The 23,517-nt window shown below is 48.5% G+C and overlaps 1 protein-coding gene across 15 annotated transcripts in view; it reads left to right on the top strand.

The window, feature by feature from the left end:
* The window catches only part of FAM193B (family with sequence similarity 193 member B), a 34,629-nt gene that overhangs the window by 5,496 nt on the left and 5,616 nt on the right, over positions 1-23,517 (top strand). For 4 of the 15 annotated variants that reach the window (XM_034961091.2, XM_034961088.2, XM_055113059.1 and 1 more), the window contains 5 exons: positions 9,714-9,819; positions 10,754-10,988; positions 12,116-12,503; positions 16,225-16,423; positions 17,345-17,584. In XM_034961091.2, coding sequence (XP_034816982.1) covers positions 9,714-9,819; positions 10,754-10,988; positions 12,116-12,503; positions 16,225-16,423; positions 17,345-17,584 — 1,168 coding nt within the window. Of the gene's footprint in view, positions 1-1,634; positions 1,696-9,713; positions 9,957-10,753; positions 10,989-12,115; positions 12,504-16,224; positions 16,424-16,698; positions 16,914-17,344; positions 17,585-23,517 lie in introns of those variants that run through there. The other 11 variants (XM_055113063.2, XM_055113061.2, XM_034961086.3 and 8 more) reach the window with 8 other exon arrangements.

Here is a 23,517-nt window from a genome sequence, read left to right as displayed (position 1 = left end):
TCTTACATGGTTAATGTTAGGGTCCAACAAGTGCGGTATGCTTAACACAAGTGGTAGCTCTAAATATTGTAGATATTTGGTGTCAGGGTTGCCCAAGACATAACCTAGAGGAAGATGGGTCAGAGAATGCTTCTCAGAGCTGAGTCTTCAAGGTTGTGTAGAAGTTCTCCAAAGGACAAGGTGGTAGAAAGGAGTCTAAACAAAGGAAGGAACTTGTACAAAGACCCAGGGCGAGCACCACTCATTTGGAGAGTCGGGAGAGATCTGGCTGAAGGGGCTAGCAGGGTTCTTGAAAACCACACCAAGAGGTTTAGGCTTTATCCTGTAGGTGGTGAAGAATCAATGAAAGGTTTTAAGCAGGAGAGAGAAGGTGATGTGCTTCAATACATTCTCTGATAGCATGTGAGAAAGTAATTCTCAGTGGGAGAGACAGCTGTGATTGCTTGATTCCACCTCTCCCTTGCCCCAACCTAATAATCATCAGATCCCCTGTGCTTTGCTGGACCCTATCCCAGACTTACAGAATCAGTCTCCAGGTCTGGATCCCAGGTATCTATTGTTGAATTGTTCCCAAGTGACTCTGACATGTGACTGGGTCTGGGAGCTGCTGAATTGAGGGTGCCAGGGGGATCTTTGAGGAGACCTAGGGTATTCTTCAAACAGTGGGTTTCCCAGGGAGGAGCTTTTCCATAAACAAGAACAGAAACAACCTTAGTTTAAAACAGAACAAAAAACCTTCCCCCAGTTCTGATCTATTAATGATATTTGCCAACTTCCATTGTGTATAATCTTCCATTGTGTATCCAAACACTTACCTGTGCCTACTCTGTGCTACAGCTTCTGCTGAATGACTGCAATACAGTGACTTGTGGGACACAGGCTCTGCCCTTGAAAAGCTCACAGTATTGTGGAAAGGACAGATTTCAACCACTAGAATATATATGATAAGCTCTATTCTAGAGATACGTTTTTAAACAAAAGAGTGTTAGGATATCCTAGAGCAAAGCCAAGTTCATTCTTCCTGTGGACTTAAGAGGATGTAACACCCAGATCGAGCCTAAAAAAAAGAGAAGAAAAAGGCAGAAGGAACAGCATATGGGAAGGTGTGACTACTTTATGTATTTGGTCCTTCTTGGCAGGATGTGCAGAAGCAGAGAAGGACTGAGGAGAGGCATGCTATGTCTTGGGAAGGGCCCTGTGTGTGTGCCTTCGGTTCTGTGCCTGTGAGCCTGCCTTCATCCTTCAGACTCTGGGTGGCTCCCAGTACAGCAGCTGCATGGTTGTGCAGCCTGTGGGCCAACATGCTGCAGTCCATCTCCCCTTCATTCTCCACCAAAGGCCCTTAGCTCCCTTTATTATTTCCCCCTCCATGCTTAGGATGCTTAGCACAAGTGGTAGCTACGAGTAGATCTATCTACTGTGAAAAATGATGTAGGGAAACTAAAGCAGAAAGAAGGGGCTGGTGGAACTGCAAACACTGAAGGTTTTATTAGGAAGTTATAGCCAGAAAACAAGGAGCTGGGGGTTCAAAGAGGCCTTGAAGTCACTTGTCTAGTCCTTCTGTCCTTTGCTTCAAGAAATAAATTTGGTTTGGGCAAGTCTCACTTAGTAAGTTTCCCTGTCATTTCTTCCAGGGCAGAAGAGGAAAGAAACTAACGGGTATTGAGCACCTACTTTGTGCCAGGCCCAGGCCAGGTACTTTACATAATTTATTTCCTTCTGTCCTCACAACTCTGTAAAATATGGTTTTATTCCCATTTCATAAATGAGGAAATTGAGGCTCAAAGAAATTGAGTAATATTCCAAGATCATATTGAAAATGACAACTGGGATTTGAACTCACAACTGTGTGTCTCGTCCCCAAAATTCATGCTCTTCCTCCTCCATGAGTAACGTGTGCTGGGGTTAGAGTAGCAGAGTGGCAGTTTGACCTGAGGATTCAGGTAAATCTGCAGCTTGGGCCCTCCTTGTGGCTCATTGCACCCAGGAGGCAGTTCAGCGGATGCGCTAGCCTTGTGGGGATATTAAAACTGAGAAAGTTTTAGGGTTAAGGTCACTAGGATCAGAGAGACTCACTCCCAACCGAGCTTGTACAACCAGAAAGGATTCTCCACTGACTAGTCTCGTAGTGTGAAACAGCTGTTCTACCTCCTGGAAGGGCCTGAGCCCACAGCCTGCATGGAAGTTTGGGTAACAGCTCCAGGGCACTGAGGTGGGGTTGTGTCAGCTCTCTTAGAATTAACTGCAGCTCTGATTGTCAGCATTAGAATAGTCTGAGATTCTTCTCACTGATTGCCCTCTCATCAGTGGCTCAGAGTGACTCATAGCATGTTGGGAAATGCACTGTTTTGGCTCTGTTTTAAATTCTGCCTTTGTGTTGAACAGCTGAGACATGAGCCAGATGGGCTTTAAGCTTTCATTTATTTATTCAGTGAATGCCTGCAATGTGTCAGGCCCAAGCCAAGCCTAGGTTCCTGGGCATACTTAAATGACCAAGGTCCACACACTGCCCCCAGAGGGCTCACATTCTACCAGGAATTTAGGAACAGACAGAATACATCTGTGGCACATTTTGATGATGTTATACTAAATAGAATCAGTTGTGCTTAGCTTGACCAGCAAAAGCTTCATTGACCTTTGACCAGAATCTTAGGGAATGAATAGGAATTGTCAAGGGTAGATGTTTCCCGGCACTTAGCACAATTGGCAGGAGATAGGGACTCTGACAATGTTGAATGAGGGAATGAATGGGTGAATGGAAGAGTGACTGATGATAACTATGACAATGAGTTTTTCTAGGCTGAGGATTAATCATTTTCTCTGCTTCTGAAAGGGAATTTTAGCTGCTGGTGTTGTCCTCTGCCTGCCTTGGTGACAGAGAGGCTCTTGGAGTTGGGTGCCTTGAGAGTAGAGTGCTCTAATGGGCCATTTCAAAATAGAATTTGGGACCTGTTGCAGGGCAGCTGGTTAGATACAGCATGTGTCTTGGGGCAATCCTGTACGAACATACACAAACTCTGGAGATGAAAAAGAATCCATGGGATGAGTGAGGCCACGCTGAGTGCTGGAAATTCAATCCAGCTTCAGAGTAGTCCTTGACAGCTGTCTGGTCTGGCAATGGGTTATTCCCAAATTGTGGACAGAAAGGCCAAGCTAGAAAATTGAGTCATGCCCCCAGAGACCTATCTTTTTTTTTTTTTTTTTTGAGGCAGGCTCTCACTGTTACCCAGTTTGGAGTACAATGGTGCAATCTTGGCTCACTGCAACCTCCGTCACTTGGGCTTGAGCAATCCTCCAACCTCAGGAGACCTTATATATTCCTAAAAATTATTGAGGAACCCAAAGAGCTTTTGTTTGTGTTGTTTATATCTATTGATACTTACCAAATTAAATATTAAAGCTGAGAAAGCTTTAAAATATTTTGTCACTAATTTAAGAAAGACAATATTAAAGCTATCTTGTTAACATAACAATTTTTAATGAAAACTACATTTTCCAAAACAAAATTAGAAGAATGGCCAGGTGTGGTGGCTCATGCCTGTAATGCCAGCACTTTGAGAGGCTGAGGCGGGCGGATCACTTGAGGTCAGGAGTTCAAGACCGGCATGGCCAACATGGTGAAACCCTGTCTCTACTAAAAATATAAAAATTAGTCAGGCGTATTGGCAGGCGCCTGTAATCCTAGCCACTTGGGAGGCTGAGGCAGGAGAACCGCTTGAACATGGGAGGTGGAGGTTGCAGTGAGCAGAGATCATGCCACTGCACTCCAGCCTGGATGACAGAGCGAGATTTCATCTTAAAAAAAAAAAAATTAGAAGAATGGTCTTCTTTTCATTTTTGCAAATTTCTTTTCATCTGGCTTAATAGACTAAAGCTGGCTTCTCATATATGCTTCTGTATTCAGTCTTTTGCAATACATTGTTTTGGTTGAAGTATATGAAAAAAAATCCAACCTCACACAAATATATAAGTGAGAAAGGGAGGAATGTTTCAGTAGCCTTTCCAAATAATTTCCATTATTGAATTTGAGCCCATATCAGTGAAGTCTTCATACTCATTTACACTAAAATCTATTGGTCGAGCCAGTGCTTTGAATCCATCATGCTTTGGTCATTTGGAAAATAGGCTCACTGGATTTTGCACATCTTCCAAATGTTTTCCATTTCATTTTACAATGCCAAAAGATAACATTTGTTAATATCACCACCAATTTCATCAGAAAAGTCTTCAAGTATTTGGAAGCTGTCAAACTCATGATGGTAGATGCAAGTTTCAGAATTTTAATTTTCACTTGAAAGCTTGCATTTTATGTCATTGCCCACAAATACTGTCAGTTGTTTTCCTCGAAGTGACAGGCTCATTTTATTCATTGTTCATTTTTTTGAGAAAATGTCTGCCAATACCCAAGTCTAAATAGTAAGTCATTCTTTCAGTTAAAAAATGGTGTTCCATGAAAAAAAGTGGCTTCCTCTTCCTTTGATTTTATCTCTCTTTTATCCAGGAAAAACTAGAATGCCCTAACTTAATGCTTCTCAGGCCAAGACAAAAAAGTCTTGGGCCTGATCTGGTAAGGGAGCAGAGATAATGGTTTTAATGGCTACAGATGCCAGCCCCCTAGGCCCTAGAGTGCACCTAGAGCTCACTTGGCCCCTTCACTGCTCTGGGGATGTGCATGCTACAGCATGGATCCCTTGTGAGTAATCTCACACTCTCCAGAGATTCTGGTTGTGCTTAGAGTGAAGAAAAATTATCTTGGAGCTTTTTTGAGGAGATCCCAAATCAGTAGAACCCCCAGAACTTTTCTTCCCTCATCTTTTGCCTAAGGCTAGACCTGCATCCTCAGAGGCTCTGAAATTTAAACTGAGGTGAGCAGGAACAATGGGCTGCTGCCCAGGGCTGCTGGATTCAAGAATCAGCTCCATCAGCCTTTGTGATGAAGAAAAATGGTTGGAGTTTTCATTCATTCGATGAACATTTACTGATCTCTTCTTTGTGTAGGAATACTGTGCCAGGTGCTAAAAATACAGCTTGGGAGCAGCTGATTGAAAGTCTGGGTTGACCGACTTTTCAGGGCATAAGGGGTCATGAATGCCAGAATTTGGGAAATGGCAGCAGATCACAGTCAAAGGGAACTCTGAACCAAGAGCTGTTCTCTGCCAAAGCAAAAATTTGAAGGAACCAGTGGCATTACTGACTATAAATATAACATCTCTAGGGCTTGGGATTCTCATCACCCTCTAGCAATTAAAGTGGAGATGAAAGTAGCAGAGGAAAGTTCCCAGTTCCACAAGGCATCATACCCAGGGGCAGGCGCCACGGCCTAGAGTTCAGACATCAGCTTTAGGGGTGGCCCCTCAAACTGCCTGGGCCTCAAAGAAGGACTCAAGTGTACCAAACTCAGAGAGGACAGTGGATAAACTAGTCTTCAATGTAGACTTAGAACAGAACAGCCAAGGGGCTTAGATAATAGATTGAGTGCCTACAGCCTGGATCCCTTGAGCTAAGTGCTTTGTATCTCTAATGTGACTTAATCCTGTGGGCAGCTTTATGCAGCATGGGTGGTATCATCACTCAGTTCTGTGGGCAGCTTCAATTAGAGCTTAATTAGCTTTTCAGGCCCTGTGTTTCTTGCTTTAACTAGGAAGACAACCTATCCTGTAAAGTCACTTCTAGTGATGGCTAATCTCATTTATTTTGTGTACCATTTTGGCTCTCGGGAGAGTCACATTATTTCCATTAACTGGGGGCATCTCATTATAATCCCTAAAGAATGCAGTCTTTTACTCTTAACGTGGTTAAGATTGGAACCATTCTGGAGGTCAGGTGGACAGATGGGCCTTTCTCTGTAGGCAGCAGTAATTTCAAGCAGTGTCTCATTGGACTGCCTGCCGGCTGCATTGCCATGGGGACACCTAGCAAATCTGAGTTCTCTACCACATGGCCCACTGAGTCCATGCCTGAAGCCAGGCCCTGTGCTGCACTGTGAGGGATCCAGACAGGAATCAGACCTGGCACCTGCCTCTTGTAGAAGGGATGGAAGATACAGGTAAATAAATTGTGCAGAAGACACAACTACTGTAACCAAGGCACAGTGTACTAGGAGGAGATGGGAGAGGAGAAGTGAATTACGAGAGGAGAAAGCCTAGAGGAGGTTGGACTTAAATTGAGCCTTTAGTCTCAGCTAGTCATTGGAAAAACATGAGAAGAAAGTGGGTTTTAAGCAAGGAATCACCTTTAGCGAAAGCATGAAATAGAAAAAGGCAGAGATTATTTTGGGAACTTAGGGAATGACTTCATGGGGTTGAGGGGAGAGATTAAGATTTCTAACAAGTCAGTTTAGATTCATCATATATGAGAGACTCACGTTTGTGTAAAATGCAGTGACCATTTATTGTTTCCTATTGTTCCTGTCGTGTTAATGATGAATACCATGTGTTCAGCAACATCTATGTGCCTAGCACTGGACTAGGTGCTTTATCACATTTATTTCTCACAGCTGACCCTACAAATTAGGACTTAATCCCATTTTACAGATGAGCAAACAGAGAGGGTAAGTAGAACTAGCCCAGCATCTTACAGCTGGTAAGTGATAGAGGCCAGGATTAATGCCAAAGCCAGTGTTGTTTCCACTGTGCCCCAGTGCCTTCCACAAGTACTTTGGCACTAAGTGCAGTCACACTGATTACATACTTAATTTATAAGAATTGTGTATTTGCTTTTAAAAACAGAAAACACACGTATCATACGTTTTATTACACATTTGAATTGTTGGTTATAACTACAAAACCATATACAGTCATTCCTCCACATCTGTGGATTCAACCAATTGTGGATAGAAAATATTCAAGGAAAGAAAAGGATGGTTGTGTCTATACTGAACAAGTATAGACTTTTTGCCTCGTCATTATTCCCTAAACAATACGGTATAGCAGCTATTTACATAGCATTTACATTGTATTAAATATAAGTAATCTGGAGATTGTGGGAGGGTGTGCATTGGTTATATACAAATATGACACCATTTTATATTAGAGATTGGAGCATCTGCAGATTTTGGTATCTGGGGGGTGTCCTGGAACTGATCCCCCATGAGTACTAAGGGATGACTGTATATTGTGCTTTATAGGCCACATAAAGAATTTCAGGCTGGGCACAGTGGCTCACGCCTGTAATCCTAGTACTTTGGGAGGCCGAGGCGGGCGGATCACGAGGTCAGGAGATTGAGACCATCCTGGCTAACACCGTGAAACCCCGTCTCCACTAAAAATACAAAAAAATTAGCCGGGCGTGGTGGCGGGCACCTGTAGTCCCGGCTACTCGGGAGGCTGAGGCAGGAGAATGGCGTGAACCTGGGAGGCGGAGCTTGCAGTGAGCCGAGATCGTACCACTGCACTCCAGCCTGGGCGACAGAGCGAGACTCCGTCTCAAAAGAAGAAAAAAAAAAGAATTTCGAGAATAACTATACAAGATTTTAATTGTATGTACTGACTTTCGAACCTAGCATGCAAATGAAATGAAACCGTTGTAGTAAAATTACATGTCTTGGTGCTCGCCTTGTGGTCATCATCATGGCAGGAAAAGGGACTCTATCTAGAGTTACTGTGGCATTTCGTAGCTATGGAAAGTTTCCTCTTTGCCTTAATTTCTCTGAATACCATCCTTCTCTATCCACCTTCCACCCCTGCAGTTGCCATTAAACAACTGTCTTGCTCATTGAAATGTTCCCTTGGCAGACACTGATTTAGGCTGTATCTTTTGTGAGTTCCACATGTAAAATTTCTGTCTCTCTGGTACTCTTTTTCTAAGTTCCTTGTACTTCCGAAAGTTTCATTATGCTTCTGGTACTACTGTTTGGTTCCTTTCTTTTTTGAGAAACCAAGGACCCAAGTCAGTGTAATGGTAACATTAGAGGTTTAAGGATACCCTGATGCTAACTCATTATGAGAAAGTAATTTCATGGGAGAAAAATGATGGCATTATCTTATTGGTAGGATGAGGGTGATACCCTTATTATTCCCGTAGGCCTCTGCAGACACATGTTACCCAGTGTTGGGTAAGTTTGGAAGGTATGTCAGTTAACTACCATTGCATAACAAACCACCTCCAAAACCTAGTGGTTTAAAACAATACCACTTTCTATCTCTCATGAGTCTGCTCTCGGCTGGGCTCACTCCTGTTTCTCTGATCAGCTGGCCAATCAGCTGGGAAGACTTCGCTTTCTCCACAAGTCTCTCACATCCCTCCAGCAGCTAGCCTGGTCTCGCTCTCAGGCCATGGCAGAGGTTCAGGAGTGAGCAAGCCCAGCCGTGCATGGAAACAAGTGGAAATGTATACACACCTTTCAGGTTTATGGCTGGCAGCCTATTTGCTAACATCCCATTGGCCAAAGTGACATAGTCAAGCCCAGTGTCAGAGTGGGGGCAGATACAAAGTTGTAGGATATAGGAAGCTATTAATTGAAGGCATTAAACGTAATCAGTCTCCCAGTCAGGACCCCTCAATGTGAAAGCAAACCTACAGACTTATATTTGTTTTTCTTTTCTTTTTTTTTTAAGACGGAGTCTTGCTCTGTCGCCCAGGCTGGAGTGCAGTGGCGAGATCTTGGCTCACTGCAAGCTCCGCCTCCCAGGTTCAAGCGATTCTCCTGCCCCAGCCTCCCGAGTAGCTGGGACTACAGGTGCTTGCCACCATGCCCAGCTAATTTTTTTGTGTTTTTAGTGGAGACGGGGTTTCACTGTGTTAGCCAGGATGGTTTCGATCTCCTGACCTCGTGATCCGCCCACCTCGACCTCCCAAAGTGCTGGGATTACAGGCATGAGCCACCGCGCCCGGCCTGAGTTATATTTCTAAGTCAAGTTTGTCACAGAAGGCAAAAAAAAAAGTCCAAATAATGACTGTATTGGGCCTATGCTATGGGCATACACAGGGTAGACACTTTACCTGCTACGCAGTGATGATCCTTACAACAACTCTGCAAGGTAGGTAGGAATTGGAGCCCAGAGAAGTTAAATAACTTGCTCAAGGTCACCCAGCCAGTATGTGTTCAGGCAGGAATTAGAATGCATATCTGTTTGATTTCAAAGCCCAGACTGTTTTCACCATACTCACTACCTCTCAGGAGCACCAACCAGAGCCTTACCTTCCCTCTGACACAGTTTCCCATTGAGTTGATGCTTTCTGACTAGCTGTACAAACGCCTCCTCCAAAATGTTGCTGCGATCCTAAGGGAATTGTGCAATTCTTCAGAAAACCCACACATTCTCCTAAACTGTCCACTGACTAAAAGCATTCTTTCCTTCCAGATGGGCATTGGTCCCTGGGCTGTACAGGCAGCCCAAGAATTGTGGACACTCCCAGCCATGCCAGAGAGGGAAGGGCCATCTTCTCTTTAACCTTTAAGATTTGGGGATGTCAGAGAATTAGGATATTTGAGCATGAGTTTTGGAGCCAGACTCACTAGGGTTCAACCACTCGCTAGCTTTATAACCTTGGGCAACTCATTTAACTTCTTGAAATCTGTTTCTTCATCTTAAAAAATGGGAATAAGAACACCTCGTTTGCAGAGCTGTTACAAGGACTAAATTTTAATTATGTCTAAAAAGTGCCTAACCCAGTGCCTGGCACGTAATAAGTGGCATTACTAATATTGTTACTATGATTTTGAAGGAGAGCCTTTCCCCTCCTGGGAAACCCTGTTTCTGTCTGTTGGACAGGTCCCCCCCGCCTCCAGCCAGCCTGTGCAGACTTGCTGCCTGCTGTGTCACCGGGAACGCAAAGGCTGGGAAGAAGGCCCTTCTCAAAATGGACTGGTGTTGCAGGGTGAGAAGCTGCCCCCTGACTTCATGCCAAAGCTCGTCAAGAATCTCCTAGGCGAGATGCCTCTGTGGGTCTGCCAGAGTTGCCGAAAGAGCATGGAGGAAGATGAAAGGCAGACAGGTCGAGAACATGCAGTGGCGGTAGGTAACCGCTGACAGGGGTCCCTGAATGCAGGAGGGCTCCTCCCCAAGGAAGTCAGGCTGTTCCCTGTCCTCAGGTGGCTCTCCTTGGGCAGCTCCCATGCCCAGGCACTGAGAGACTTCTGGGCTGCACTGGCACAGCATTGGCAGCTCAAGTTCAGATTTGGGGGAAGAAGAGAAACTTCTGGCAGCCCACTGGTCAGTCCCTCAGGGTGGTCTGTGCACAGGATGAGGGCCCACTCATAGGTACTGGTAGATCACGAGCCTGCTGCCTTCGGCTCTGTGGCAGCTTGAAAGCCAACCAGTATGACATGGGAGACAGAGATGAGTTTGAGGGTCTGAAATGTGCCCTAGTTAGAAGGACAGACACTTGGGAGTCATCTAAGTCTGCTGTTTCATGAATCACGACGGCCAGACTTTCCTCATTTCTCACGTCGCTGCAGATCTTCCCTTTTACCCAGGAACAGTTTAGCTTCAGGACTCCTGGTCAAAAGGCCCTTCCTGTCATTGGCCGCTCTCTACTCCCCAAAGGCCCGCAGTTCACAGGCAGTCTCTGCCCCTACCAGAGTCTCTCTCCCCAGTCTCCACACATTGCATGTAAGTGGGACCACCACAGCCCTTTCCCAGCAAAGGCCTGGCCCTCATTTGTTCTTATAGCTGGAGTTGTATTCATTGTGTTTTTGCTATGGCACATGGCCTGGAGGAGAAGGAGCTCCCTCAGGAAAAGCTGAGGCAGCAGAGGGTCAGCTCCGATGTTTGCTGTTTGACCGTGAGCCTTTTTCCTCCCCCTTCTCCAGATCTCCTTGTCACACACATCCTGCAAATCACAGTCTTGTGGAGATGACTCTCATTCGTCCTCGTCTTCCTCCTCATCATCCTCATCCTCGTCCTCCTCTTCCTGCCCTGGGAACTCAGGAGACTGGGATCCTAGCTCGTTCCTGTCGGCACATAAGCTCTCGGGCCTCTGGAATTCCCCACATTCCAGTGGGGCCATGCCAGGCAGCTCTCTTGGGAGTCCTCCTACCATCCCCGGTGAGTCTCCAGGCTCGGGAGAGAGCCAGGCCCTATAAATGTGGACAGCTGTGTTTTCCTATCCACTTTGTTCAAACAAATCATAAGACTGGTTACTAAAATAAGTAAAAGTGGAACTGTTCTGGTGGAAGCAGGGGCAGCTTAGACCTTGACTATCTCTGGAACTCCTTTCCCCACAACTCTGAACTTGAAAAATACTGCTAATAGAAAAACGTTTGCCTCTCAAAGTTGTCATTGGCTCTGGTAGTTCACATTGGATCAAGAGGGCATCCGGTGAGGTGTGTCTGAGTAGAAAGTGGAGTCGTAGGACTTAGATCACCTGACCCCTGCAGCACCACAGAGGACCTGGGCAACCTTGTCTTCCTAGGCCTTGACTTCCCCACCTAAGGGATGGGTATAAAAGCACTGAAGTTAAATGCCCAAGAGATTGGCAGTGTAAGCCGTAATCGTTATTAGCTAATTTAGCAGCTGTGTAAGTCTTCTTTGACCCTGAAATAACTCTCAGAGACCCAGAGACAAAACTCTTGGGTTATTGGTTTATTATGTAAATATGATTTACTGTCATACTTCTAAATGAAGGAGCTGAGTTCTTCAAAGTGGGTCTGCCCCCAGAATTATGAGTGTTGAGCAGTATATAATTCCATTAATTTTGGTACATAAGCTAGAGAGTCATCAGAACCTTTTTCCCACTTCTCTGAAATCTGGGGCCCTCAGGGGTCTGGCATGCCCTGCTGCTGTGGTACACGTGGCACAGAGGCAGAGCCTGGGCCTGCTGCTCCACTGTCTTCTGCAGATCATCCTCCAGGGCTGAGGAGCACCTGTGTACAAGCAGATCCTAGAGAGACCCTCAGAGACAGAATGCATATCCTCTGCTCATGCTTCAGAAAAGGCATGGAGCCTTGTGTGGAATCAGCATTCCTAGTACCTTCTTGCTTGGGCCTGGGCTCCTTGAGCCTGCTCAGCTGTGTTGCTGCCCACACAGAATCTTCTGCAGCTCCAGGGTCCCCTGTGCTGAGAGGCTGTGCCCTCTTGTCACAGAAGCAGGATGCTGTGGCAGTGAGCCTGTGGGCTTTCCTTCCCAGGTCTGGGCTCCCATTCTGACCCCTTTCTCCTCCCTCTGCCCACAGGTGAGGCTTTCCCTGTCTCGGAGCACCACCAGCACTCAGACCTCACTGCTCCCCCTAACAGCCCCACCGGCCACCACCCCCAGCCAGCATCTCTAATCCCGTCTCACCCCAGCTCCTTTGGCTCCCCGCCCCACCCACACCTGCTGCCTACCACCCCGGCAGCACCTTTCCCTGCCCAGGCTTCAGAGTGCCCTGTTGCTGCTGCCACTGCCCCCCACACTCCAGGGCCATGTCAGAGCTCCCATCTACCCTCCACCAGCATGCCGCTCCTGAAGATGCCCCCACCATTCTCGGGGTGCAGCCACCCCTGCAGCGGGCACTGTGGTGGGCACTGCAGTGGGCCTCTCCTCCCACCCCCGAGCTCTCAGCCACTCCCTAGCACTCACAGGTAAGTGTGCTGCATGAAGGGCAAACTCTCTACCCACTTGAACTTAGAATTTTGGAAAATTTGGGGTTAACTTTGAGGTGGCAATTAAAAAGTAGACTATGTCTTTCCTTTCATTATTTTTCAATTGTAAAGAAGTATGTGTTTTGGCCTGGCACAGTGGCTCACACCTATACTCCTAGCGCTTTGGGAGTCCTAGGCAGGAAGATCACTTGAGCCTAGGAGTTTGAGACCAGCCTGGGCAACATGGCAAGATCCCCCTCTCTACAAAAAATTTTGAAAATTAGCCAGGCATGGTGGCATGCAACTGTAGTCCTAGCTACTCAGGAGGCTGAGGCAGGAGGATTGCCTGAACCCAGGAGTTTAGGGTTGCTGTGAGCATTGATCATGCCACTGCACTCCAGCCTGGGTGACAGAGCTTTAAAAAAAAAAAAAAATAGTATGTGGGGTTTTTTTTGTTTTGTGTTTTGTTTTGTTTTAACTTGGAACAATTCAGAAATGTATAAGGAAAAAAAAGTCTTCACAACCTAAACTTCTACCACTGTGGTATATTTTCACCATGTTTCTGTATATAAATAACATACTTAGATATTTGATATACCTTTCGTGTAGTAGTAATTTTTTAACATTATGTCATGATCATTTCCCCAGTTAAAATTCTTCAAGAAACTTTTCAATAGTCATATAATGTCTTACTGTATAGCTCAAGCATACTTTATCATTCCCCTATTCCTGGATATCAAGGCATTTCCAGTTGTTTAACCATAATGAATGAGACTGTAATAAGCATCCCTGCACCTAAATCTGTTTGAATGAGAAATCATGTCCTTCAGGGAGATTCCTAGAAGTAACTCTTAAGTACTAAGAAAGGTTATACTAACATATATTTGAAAGAGAATTCTTTGGAGAAGATAGAGGTATATTTTTATGTTAGAAATCAGATCTGTGTTTATCATGCATTTCTATCTTCCTATTGGAAAGTCTCCTGTGTCTGGCACATGCCGGGTTGACAGTGTCTGCAGTCTGCCACCCGCCGGTTTTCACTTAGCGTTGCCTCCTCAGCATATTTGTGTTCTCTTGTGGTGTTCTTAGCCTCTAGCTTCAAAGGCTGGAGAACATCGAGCGCAATTCATGTTACTGTTCTCCAGTTGCTGAGCATTTGGATTATTCGGACATTTTAACATTACCAACAGTGTCTCTAAAGATGTCTTTTCTTAAAGCCTTTTTCCTCTTTTGGATTTTTCTTGTTGGAATCAAGTTCTCAGAATGAAAAAAGTTACTAGTTAAAGGCTGTTTAGGTGTTTTTTGTTCTCTTTGAGGGTTCTTAATACACACTGAAAAACTGCTATCCAAAGGGGTCTCCAAATTGATGTAACCACCAATGAGTGCTGGTTTCCCATATTCACAGGCACACTATTTTAATTTTTCTAAAATCAATTTTGTGGCCTGGTGCCCAGCTCATGCCTGTAATCCCAGCCCTTTGGGAGGCCGAGGCAGAAAGATTGCTTGAGCCCAGGAGTTGGAGACTAGCAAGGGCAACATAATGAGACTCTGTCTCTACAAAAAATTTAAAAACTAGTGGGGCATAATGTGCATGCCTCTAGTTCCAGCTACTTAGGTTGCGGGGGCTGAAGTGGTACAGGATCGCTTGAGCCTGGGAGATACAGGCTGCAGTGAGCTGACATCGTGCCACTGAACTCTAGCCTAGGCAACAAAGTGAGAGCCAGTCTCAAAATAGAAAATAAAATCAATTTTGCTGGCCAGGCGCGGTGGCTCATTCCTGTAATCCCAGCACTTTGGGAGGCTGAGGCGAGCAGATCACGAGGTCAAGAATTCCAGACCAGCCTGGCCAGCATGGTGAAACCTCGTCTCTATTAAAAATACAAAAAAAAAAAAAAAATTAGCTGGGCATGGTGGCGTGTGTCTGTAGTCCCAGCTACTCAGGAGGCTGAGGCAGGAGAATCGCATGAACCTGGGAGGCGGAGGTTGCAGTGAGCCAAGGTCGCACCACTGCACTCCATCCAGCTTGGGCAACAGAGCGAGACTCCGTCTCCAAAAAAAAAAAAAAAAAAAAAAAAATCAATTTTGCTAATGCAATAGATAATGAATGGTTGGTTTAGAACAAACTTCTGTAAGCACCACTGATAATGATTCCTGCCACCATCTTTTTTAATCCACGTCACATGCTTAGCATCCTTTCTAGCAGCAGAGAGGGCTGCTTTGGACTGCCCTGGAAGCTGGGCCTCCACACAGCTCCTTGAGCTCCATCCTTGCTCTCAGTTCCCCTGCCACCTCAGCCTCAGCCCAGCGTTGGGACCAGCCCAATGGGTGCTTCAGCTGCTCATGGCCCAGCCTAAGGTTTCAGCTCTTCTGGCTCAAATTATGGGATGTTTCAGGCGTATGTCTCATTCTTACCCTGGGAAAATACTCTGTATTACAAGATATCCCAGTGCTTCCTGAAATCCAGAGGCAGAACAGTACAGTGGAGAGAATATGAGCTTTGCATAGAGAGAAACGTGGGCTTGAGTTCCCCACATCTCCCCTGCCTGCACCCACCATGTACCCCTTCTCAGGGCACTGTGCACACCTCACTTTATCCTCCTGTTTATCGTGCATCATTGTCACTGTCTGTTTGCATCCTTGAGTCCTGGCCACCTGTTGGGCAAAGCAGTCAAGTACTCAGCTTCACTCTCTACCACCGCAAAGTGGGGATAATGACACTTATTTTGGAGGACTTGGGGGATGGTTAGAAATAATATGCCGAGGCCGGGCGCAGTGGCTCACGCCTGTAATCCCAGCACTTTGGGAGGCCGAGGCAGGTGGATCAACTAGGTCAGGAGATCGAGACCATCCTGGCTAACACAGTGAAACCCTGTCTCTACTAAAAATACAAGAAAATTAGCCGGGCGTGGTCGCGGGCGCCTGTAGTCCCAGCTACTCGGGAGGCTGAGGCAGGAGAATGGCGTGAACCTGGGAGGCGGAGTTTGCAGTGAGCCGAGATCATGCCACTGCACTCCAGCCTGGGCGACACAGCAAGACTCCGTCTCAAAAAAAAAAAAAAAAAAAATGCCGACTCTAGAACCTGGCACGAACAGTGGCTCTCATAGTTGGTGTCCCAGAAGTCACTTGCTTTTTCTCAACTCCGTGCCCTGTGGTTAAGGCAGCTCCACCCATCTGCTCCAGAGCACCAGAGTCTGCTCAGAAGCACCTTAGAAAGTGAAAGGAGACTGGCCTCATGGATAGCCCTGAGTGTTCCAGAGGAGCCTTCAGCCCACTAATGGGTTCAGGCCTATTTATTGAGCACCTGCTGTGTGCAGGGTTGTTACACTGGGACCCAAAAACTGAAGCAACACAGCCCCTGCCCTTGAGGCGTGCAGTCCAGTTTGAGAGACAAATGCGCAAACAGACCATGACAGTGACGCACAATAAGCAGAAGATGGAGTGACGTGTGCACAGTAGCCTGAGAAGGGGTGCATGGTGGGTGCAGGCAGGGGAGGCGTGGGGAAACCTTTCCAGAAGAGCCGCATTTGTGTTTGGGATGGGCCTTGAGGGACAGTGCAGGTGTTCGCCCTGTTCAGGTGAGAGGTGCAATGTAGTTGGACCACCTGGGACCTCTGTGGAGTGGGGCAAGTGAAGGGCGGTCAGGATGGCAGGTGGTGGTTGGGATGCTTCCTGGGTTTCTGCATCACCTGCCTCACCTCTGGGCCTTCCTCCCCATCATCAGGGATCCCGGGTGCAAGGGGCACAAGTTTGCACACAGTGGCCTGGCTTGCCAGCTGCCCCAGCCCTGCGAGGCAGATGAGGGGCTGGGTGAGGAAGAGGATAGCAGCTCTGAGCGAAGCTCCTGCACCTCGTCCTCCACCCACCAGAGAGATGGGAAGTTCTGTGACTGCTGCTACTGTGAGTTCTTCGGCCACAATGCGGTGAGTGAGCCTGCCCAGGCTAGAGAGGGCTGGGGGCCAGCCAAGGTGAGCAAAAGGAGCACCCTGCTCTCCCCAGAGACCCCGTTGCTCACGGTGGTAATTACCGTGCTGGGGCCGTGAGTCCTTGCACCTGCGTCCGCTCGCTTGATCCTCACAGCACATTTGTGAGGTAGGGGTTTTTAAACATTTTGCTACCTTTGCTCTTCTCATGGTTTCTCTTAAGATTGACTTTTTTTCCTTAGGCAAAAGGAAAGGAAATGGCAGAGAGAAAGCTATGATTCTGATGAGTATGTATACGTGTGTAATCCCAGAGAAGTGAACGCTTGGGAGTGATGAAGGCAGAGTGGAAGCAAAAAGGCTCTCAGTCCCCCAAGTGTGACAGCCAGCCGAGGGACAGGCCGTGAGCACAGACGGCGCCAGGAAGGAGGCTCAGATCAGAGGGCATGCTGGCTCTGGCCAGGGGGAGGAAGCAGTGCAGAAGTCTCATAAGGTGAAGAGGAGAGGGCCGCTGGTTAGGGTAGAGCAGCTGAGGAAAGAAGAAATGAAAGTAATTAAATTGCTAGTCACCTTTGAGCTAGGGGTTATTATCCTCATTTTAGAGATGACAAAATTGAGGCTCACAAAGACTCGGTGACTCGCCCAAGGTCATACAGCTTCCCGGTGACGAAGCCCGGGCTCCAACTTGTTTTCCTGGCTCCCCAGTCAGTGTTTGCCCAGCTCTGCCCTGTTCCCTCCTAGTCCCTTCACCCACTGCCGCCTGGATTCAGCCTGGCTGAGAGGGTGAAGCCATGTGGCCTTGGTGGCTAATGGTAGAGAGAACAGTTGTCTTGCTTCTCCTCACATACTTGGTGCCCGTGGGAGGGAGTGCTGTGGGCCCCCCAGGCCCAGGGTGTAATGTCAGCACCTCCCCCCCACCCCCAGCCACCCGCTGCCCCGACGAGTCGGAACTATACCGAGATCCGGGAGAAGCTCCGCTCGAGGCTGACCAGGCGGAAAGAGGAGCTGCCCATGAAGGGGGGCACCCTGGGCGGGATCCCTGGGGAGCCCGCCGTGGACCACCGAGATGTGGATGAGCTGCTGGAATTCATCAACAGCACGGAGCCCAAAGTCCCCAACAGCGCCAGGGCCGCCAAGCGGGCCCGGCACAAGCTGAAAAAGAAGGTGGGTGTAGGGAGAGCCCAGCTCTGCCGTCTCTCCTCCCTGAGGACCCTCGCCCCAACCCCCAGGACTTCTGGGGCATGAATGATGCTGGCTGCCAAAGGCCTCAGCTTGGCTCACTGTTCTGGGAAGGTCTGAATGAGTTTGGGAGGCATCAGGGTCAGGGATCCTGGGGGCAAATAACTGGAGGAAAAAACGTGTCATGGCCTGAGAAGTTGCTTGCTGGATTCCTCCAAGCTGAGGACTTGCTTCAGTCAGTCATTTATTCATTCAGCAAACACTTCTACAAATACTGGCAGCCAAAGTGTGACACAGTTAAGTTCTCACCCAGAAGAAGCTGTCCAGTGGGGAGACTGACACAAAACTGGACAAGCATATTAGCATGTGACAAGTACTGGGATGAGGGAAGTCCCCCATCCTGCCTGGAAATGGCTTTACAAGAGGCTGACTGTGAGTACAGACTCCTCAGGAGGGCCCTCCTGGCAGCAGGCACGGCACATTCCACAGCAGCTTGACAGCCAAAACTGAGCAGAAGAGAGGCAGGATGGACAGTGTTGTTGAGGGAGGGCCTCTGAGGCCCTGCGGAAGAGCTGTGGCTTTATCCTACCGGTGAGAGAAGTCACTGAGGGTTTTAATCAAAGCATGCACTTGGTCACACCTGCATCCTAAGATTATGCCGTGGCCAAATGGAAGGTAGCTTGGAGGGTTCCAGGCAGGAAGACCTCGAGTTCGATGCCTCAGGCAGGAAACGCAGGCCAAGGGAGAGATGATTGATGGTGGGGCCAGAGAAGAAGAGAGGGATTTTCAGAGGAAGCCGAAGTGACGGGCCTTTGATCTGATGGCAGGAGAGGGAGATGGAGGCAGGGATGTCTCCCAGGTGTTTGCTTGGTGACCAGCAAGATGGTGGTGCCTTTCACTGAGCCAGGATGGGATTTGCAGAAGACAGTGAATTCAGTTGAGGCATGTTAACTCGAAGGCTCCCGTGAGACATCTAAGTGGAGAAGTGCAGGGCTAGCATTTACCAGCGCAGAGATGTAATTGAAGCCAGGGGAATGAACCAGGCCTCGGGACTGAGGACAGAACCTGGTGATCTATTCCTCGGCAGCCCTCCTGCCAGATGAGCCCCAGAGCTTGATGGCTTGTCCCTTGTGGCTTCTTTACCTCTTCACCTGCCTACTCCCAACTGCGTCTGCACAGTGACACGTTTAGGAGCCCAGCATCCGAAGAGATTTGGGTGTAACAACCAGCTAGTTCCAGTTCCTGGGTGGTCAAACAGCCCTAGTGCTTTGGAAAGCAGAAGTGATTCACCATCCTTTTTCAGCCCCAAGGACAACCAGGATCCTTCTCCCGCCGCCTGAAGTAGTGAGCCAAGGGGTCCCACCGCTGCCTTCTGAAAGTGGTCAGCACTATCTTTCTCCCATGCAGTCACCTAGCCAGAAAGGTTCAGTGGGCTGCAGTAGTCTCTGGCCTTTCCTGGCTTCTTAGGACAGTGGTTCTCAGTTAGGTCCCCAGAGAGCACATCCGGCAGTTCCCAAGTCTGATGTGCTTTTCGTAAATATGTGTGCTCAGATGTCTCTTCCCCTTTACTGATAATGCTATCTTCTCTCACCTTTTCTTCTGACAAACTTTCCTTCCAAGTTCAGTTCAGCTGTTTCCTCCTTCATAGCCATCCTTGGGTAACTTCCACTGTACTCCCAACCTACCTCATATATCTGGAGGCTCTGCTCACTCATCCCACACTGCACAGCTCCTGTCTGGCAGGCCCAGGCAGAACCAGGCAGCCCTGCCTTTCCAGACTTAGTCGTGGGGCTGCAGGCAGGGACAGACACACAGTGGCAGCGTCATGCATTAAGTGATTATGGTCATTATCTCTGTAGACAGCAGCCTCCTCCCTTGTCTCCTTCCACCTCCTGGACTTCACAGTCTGGCTCTCCACCAAAGCACAGCTGCTCCTTCTCTCCCGCCTCAGGAAATGGAAAGAGCTCAGTGTCTCTCTGCTCCCTTCTCCCACTGCCAGCCCGTGACACTCTCACCTTGTCTTTGTGTCTTCTGTCTACACGAAAGTGAGAGAGTCATGGGCTGACAGTGGGAGAAGGGAGCAGAGAGACACCCTGCTTCTTAAAAACTGCACCCCTGGCTCTGTCATCTGTGACCTCCTGCCACTCCTCCACATCCACTGAAGACTCTCCTGCCCCGTTCTCTTCTTCCCAGGTCAATCCGTTTCTCACTCACTTGAATGGAGTAAGCATTGCTAAGTATTGGTAGGAGGGCAGGCAAATTGACCCATCACTCACTCACTCACTCACCAGTACTCAATTCCTTGTCCCGCTGTCTTTCCTTCAGACCCACTCAGAAACACTGCAGCCCTGGGTTCCACCCCAGCCTGGCTCTCCCTTTCTACAGCTCAAGAAAAGCACATGAGTGAATCTGTGGCAGCCAGCCACGTGGGCTCCCGATTGCCGAGTTCCCGTGTCGCCAGGCGGGCCTCTCATGGTTCCCTGGGCTTCCTGTACCTTAGCATGTCCATTCCCCACAGTCCTTCTGTCAGGCCTCCAGTCTTCTCAAACCGCTAGGCCTTCCGAGCCCACACCTTATTTTTTGGCAAATAACCTCACTTTTTATTTCAATGAGGAAAAAAGCCATTATACAGGGATTCTCCCACTGTTTTGCCATTGCCACCTGCAAACATACTTTCTTCCTTGTCATGAGAGTCACCCTTTTTCCGCCTAAGGCCTGTGCGGTACTTTCTTGACCCCTCAGCCCAGCAGCAGGCTCCTGGTCTAGCTTAGCCTCTCCTCCGTGCTGTTCCCATCCACATTTCATTGTGCCCACCATTCTCTTTTTTGGAAGCAAACTGCTCCTTGAGCCTGTTACCTCTCTCTCAACCCCTCCCCAGCCTCTTTCCTCTCATCACAGCCACATTTCTTGAAAAATGATGTCTGCATTCACTGTCTTCCCTTCCACCCATTAGCTCATTGCAGGCGGTTTTCTACCCACACCCTCTCCAGAGTCACCGGTGACTTTTTTGTTGCCAAATCCATCCTCCTCTGCTGTTCCCATCGTGTTAGTCCACTAGAGAATATCTGGCATTTGTGTTTGTCCTTTTCACACATTGTCTTTGGGCTCCTCTGTCCTCAGCCAGGCAGGAAGGGGCAAGGGGAGTGCCATGTTCTCCAGATGTCTTGCCTGCCTCTCTGACGTCCTTTCTGTCTCCTTTGTGAGCTCCTCGTCCTCCACTTGACCCTCCTTCATGGGGACATCTCCCTGGGAAAGAGATGCCATCTAGAAACAGCCCAATAGTGTTTCCTCCCCGCCCTGTACATCCACGTCTCCAACTGCTACTGGACACCTCCTTGTGGACGTCCCACAGGTATCTCAGACTCTGCACATCCAAAGTTCAGCTTGTTGTCTTTCTCCAAACAGGCCTGCTTTCCCTTCTCTGTTGTCTGTCTAGTCAATGGCACCGCCTCCCACCCTGTTGCCTGAGCCGGAGCCCTGGGCGCCCGCCTGGGGAGTGCATCATAGTGACCCGGAACAGCATGCCTGGAACTGGATCTCAGTTTGACACTTGGCTCTGCCACACTTGCTGTATGACATTGGGCAAATCACTTAACCTCTAAGCCTCAGTTTCTTCATCCATAAAATGAGAATAACAGAACCTAAGTCGTAGATTGTTGCAGGGATGAAATGGAGCGATGCATGGAAAGGTTAGGCAGAGTGCCTGGCACATGTGAGTTCTCAGGCAGTGGGGCTGCTGTGGCAGCCATAGTGGCCGTCAATGTTTCTCTGACTTTTCTCATTCTGTCTCCCTACCCAGCACCAAAAGCCCTATCCATGCCACATCGCTGATAGCTCAGACCAGTCCACCGCTCTCCACCCTACTGCCACTACCTTAAAAGCCATCAGTGGCTGGACATTGCCCTCGGGCACAAACACTGTAGGGCCTGCAGGGCCCTTCACGATCAGCCCCTGCCAGCTTTATCTCTCAGCCTCTCCTTTCTGACCTTCCTGCCCACCTGCCCCACCCAACCCCCACATCCCCCAAAAAATCTGGGCTACAGCTGTACCTCTGAATGATTTGCATTCCCAGAAGATACTGAGCTTTCCCAGTTCCAGCCTTTCCACTTGCTATTCCTTCTTTCTAGAAAATGCTTGTCTCACTGCCTCTGGGATGATTCCACTCCCCATTCTGTGCTCAGTGCAGATCCTCCCACCTCCAGGAAGCACTCCCTGGTGAACCAGTCTGTGTTGGGAGCATCTCCTCTAGATTCCCAGATCACCCCGTGCTTTCTTCCATGCAGCACTTGTCACTGTCACTCTGAATTCAACAGGCTGTTTGCTGTTGTCTCCCTCAGCAGACTAATGTCAGCGAGGCAGAGAATGTCTCACGTACGCTAAACTCACAGGGCCTGGCCTGCTGCCTCACAGCCTCAATGGTCGGTAAATGGTTGTCAGATGGAATTGAGAAACATAGGAACTTCTGAAGATCAGGCCTGGGTGTATTGTCCTGGCTCTGCCACTTCCTAGCCACCTCCTCCTCCTGTTTTTTCCAAAGTCGAGGTTTCTCACCTATAAGCAGAGGGTCATGATGCAGCAAAGACAGTGGCGAGGATTAAAGGAGACATCTATGGGAAGTGCTGACGGTACAGAGCAGAAAGTGTGTGTTTCTGTGCTTTCTCCTCTGGCTTCCAGAGTGTATATGGTTCCATATCATTCCCTCCACACCAGTAGTTGTCAAACTTTTTTTTTTTTAGCAGCCAAACTTTTCTGTGAAATCTGTGTGGTGCTGGGGGAGCGAGGTGAAGGGCCCTTGGTCCTCGTTGGTCTAACCCCAGGGCCTCTGAGCCCTACTCACAGCTAGAAATGCTGCTGCAGCTGCTGCAGACCAAGCTGCTCCCTGAGGGCCACGAAGCCCAGCTCCACCTTCGCACATGGGAAAGGACCCCACACAGACTCTCAGCTGTCCTCATACTGACCCTGGAATGTAGAGATACCTCTTCTTCCTAATTTACAAATAGGGAAAGTAAGGTTCAGAGAGAATAAGTGATTTGTCCAAGGTCCCACAGAACAATTGACTGTAGTCCATTGTGGAGCCAGGGTTCACAAAAGATAAGTGCCTGCTGGGACGCAGGGTCACCCTCTGTACATTGACTCCGAGGTGGTAGCAAGCCCTGGTTTCTCTCACCAGCTGCCCTTTCATGTTTCTCTTCCTCCATTCCCAAATCAGCTGGAAGTACAGGAGGCAGTAGGAGTCAATGGCGCCAGGCGCACCACAGCAACCTCCTTCCCGAGGGTTTTTTATCTGCCGCCTGTCTCCCTCTAAAGGCATCGTTGGCCTTGAGGTGGGATGGAGAGGTTGGGGTGACTGAGATCCCACAGACTTTCATTTTGATTCCCTAGATCCAGATCTATCAAAGCCAACTGGCAGGGCCTGGCCTCTCTGAGCCTTCCAGGCCTCACCTGGGCAAAGGAGCAGCTCTCACATCTTGCTGTGTAGGCCAGTGTGTTTGTCCATGGTATGCCATTGGGCACACTCTAGGTGTGACCTTGATTACTTGAGACCAAGTGTGCAGCAAGTGGCCTCTCTACGGGAACACCGCCCTCTTTGGTAACACCCAGACATAGCATCAGGAAGGCACATGCCCTCCCAACCAGAGTAATCTCATCTACCCCCACACCTGCCTCCTGTAAGACCCCGTGATGGCATGGCTTTTTCCCCACCACCCGTAGGGGTGGAGAGAATGCCTCTCTAGTAGTGGTCTTCACATGCATCCCCACTTTGGCTTTACTCCGGAATTATTGTCCCCATTTTGCAGATTAGTCCACTGAAACTGAGGCTCTGGGTGAACAAGCTGTAAAAACCCTACCCTCTGTGGGTGTGACTACTCCTGCCCCCAGGACATGTACCTGTCTGGCTGCAGTTTGCCCTCACTCCT

The sequence above is a fragment of the Pan paniscus genome, chromosome 4, assembly GCF_029289425.2.
Source record: "Pan paniscus chromosome 4, NHGRI_mPanPan1-v2.0_pri, whole genome shotgun sequence".
NCBI classification, from domain to species: domain Eukaryota; kingdom Metazoa; phylum Chordata; class Mammalia; order Primates; family Hominidae; genus Pan; species Pan paniscus.
This window is presented reverse-complemented; position numbering and strand designations above follow the sequence as displayed.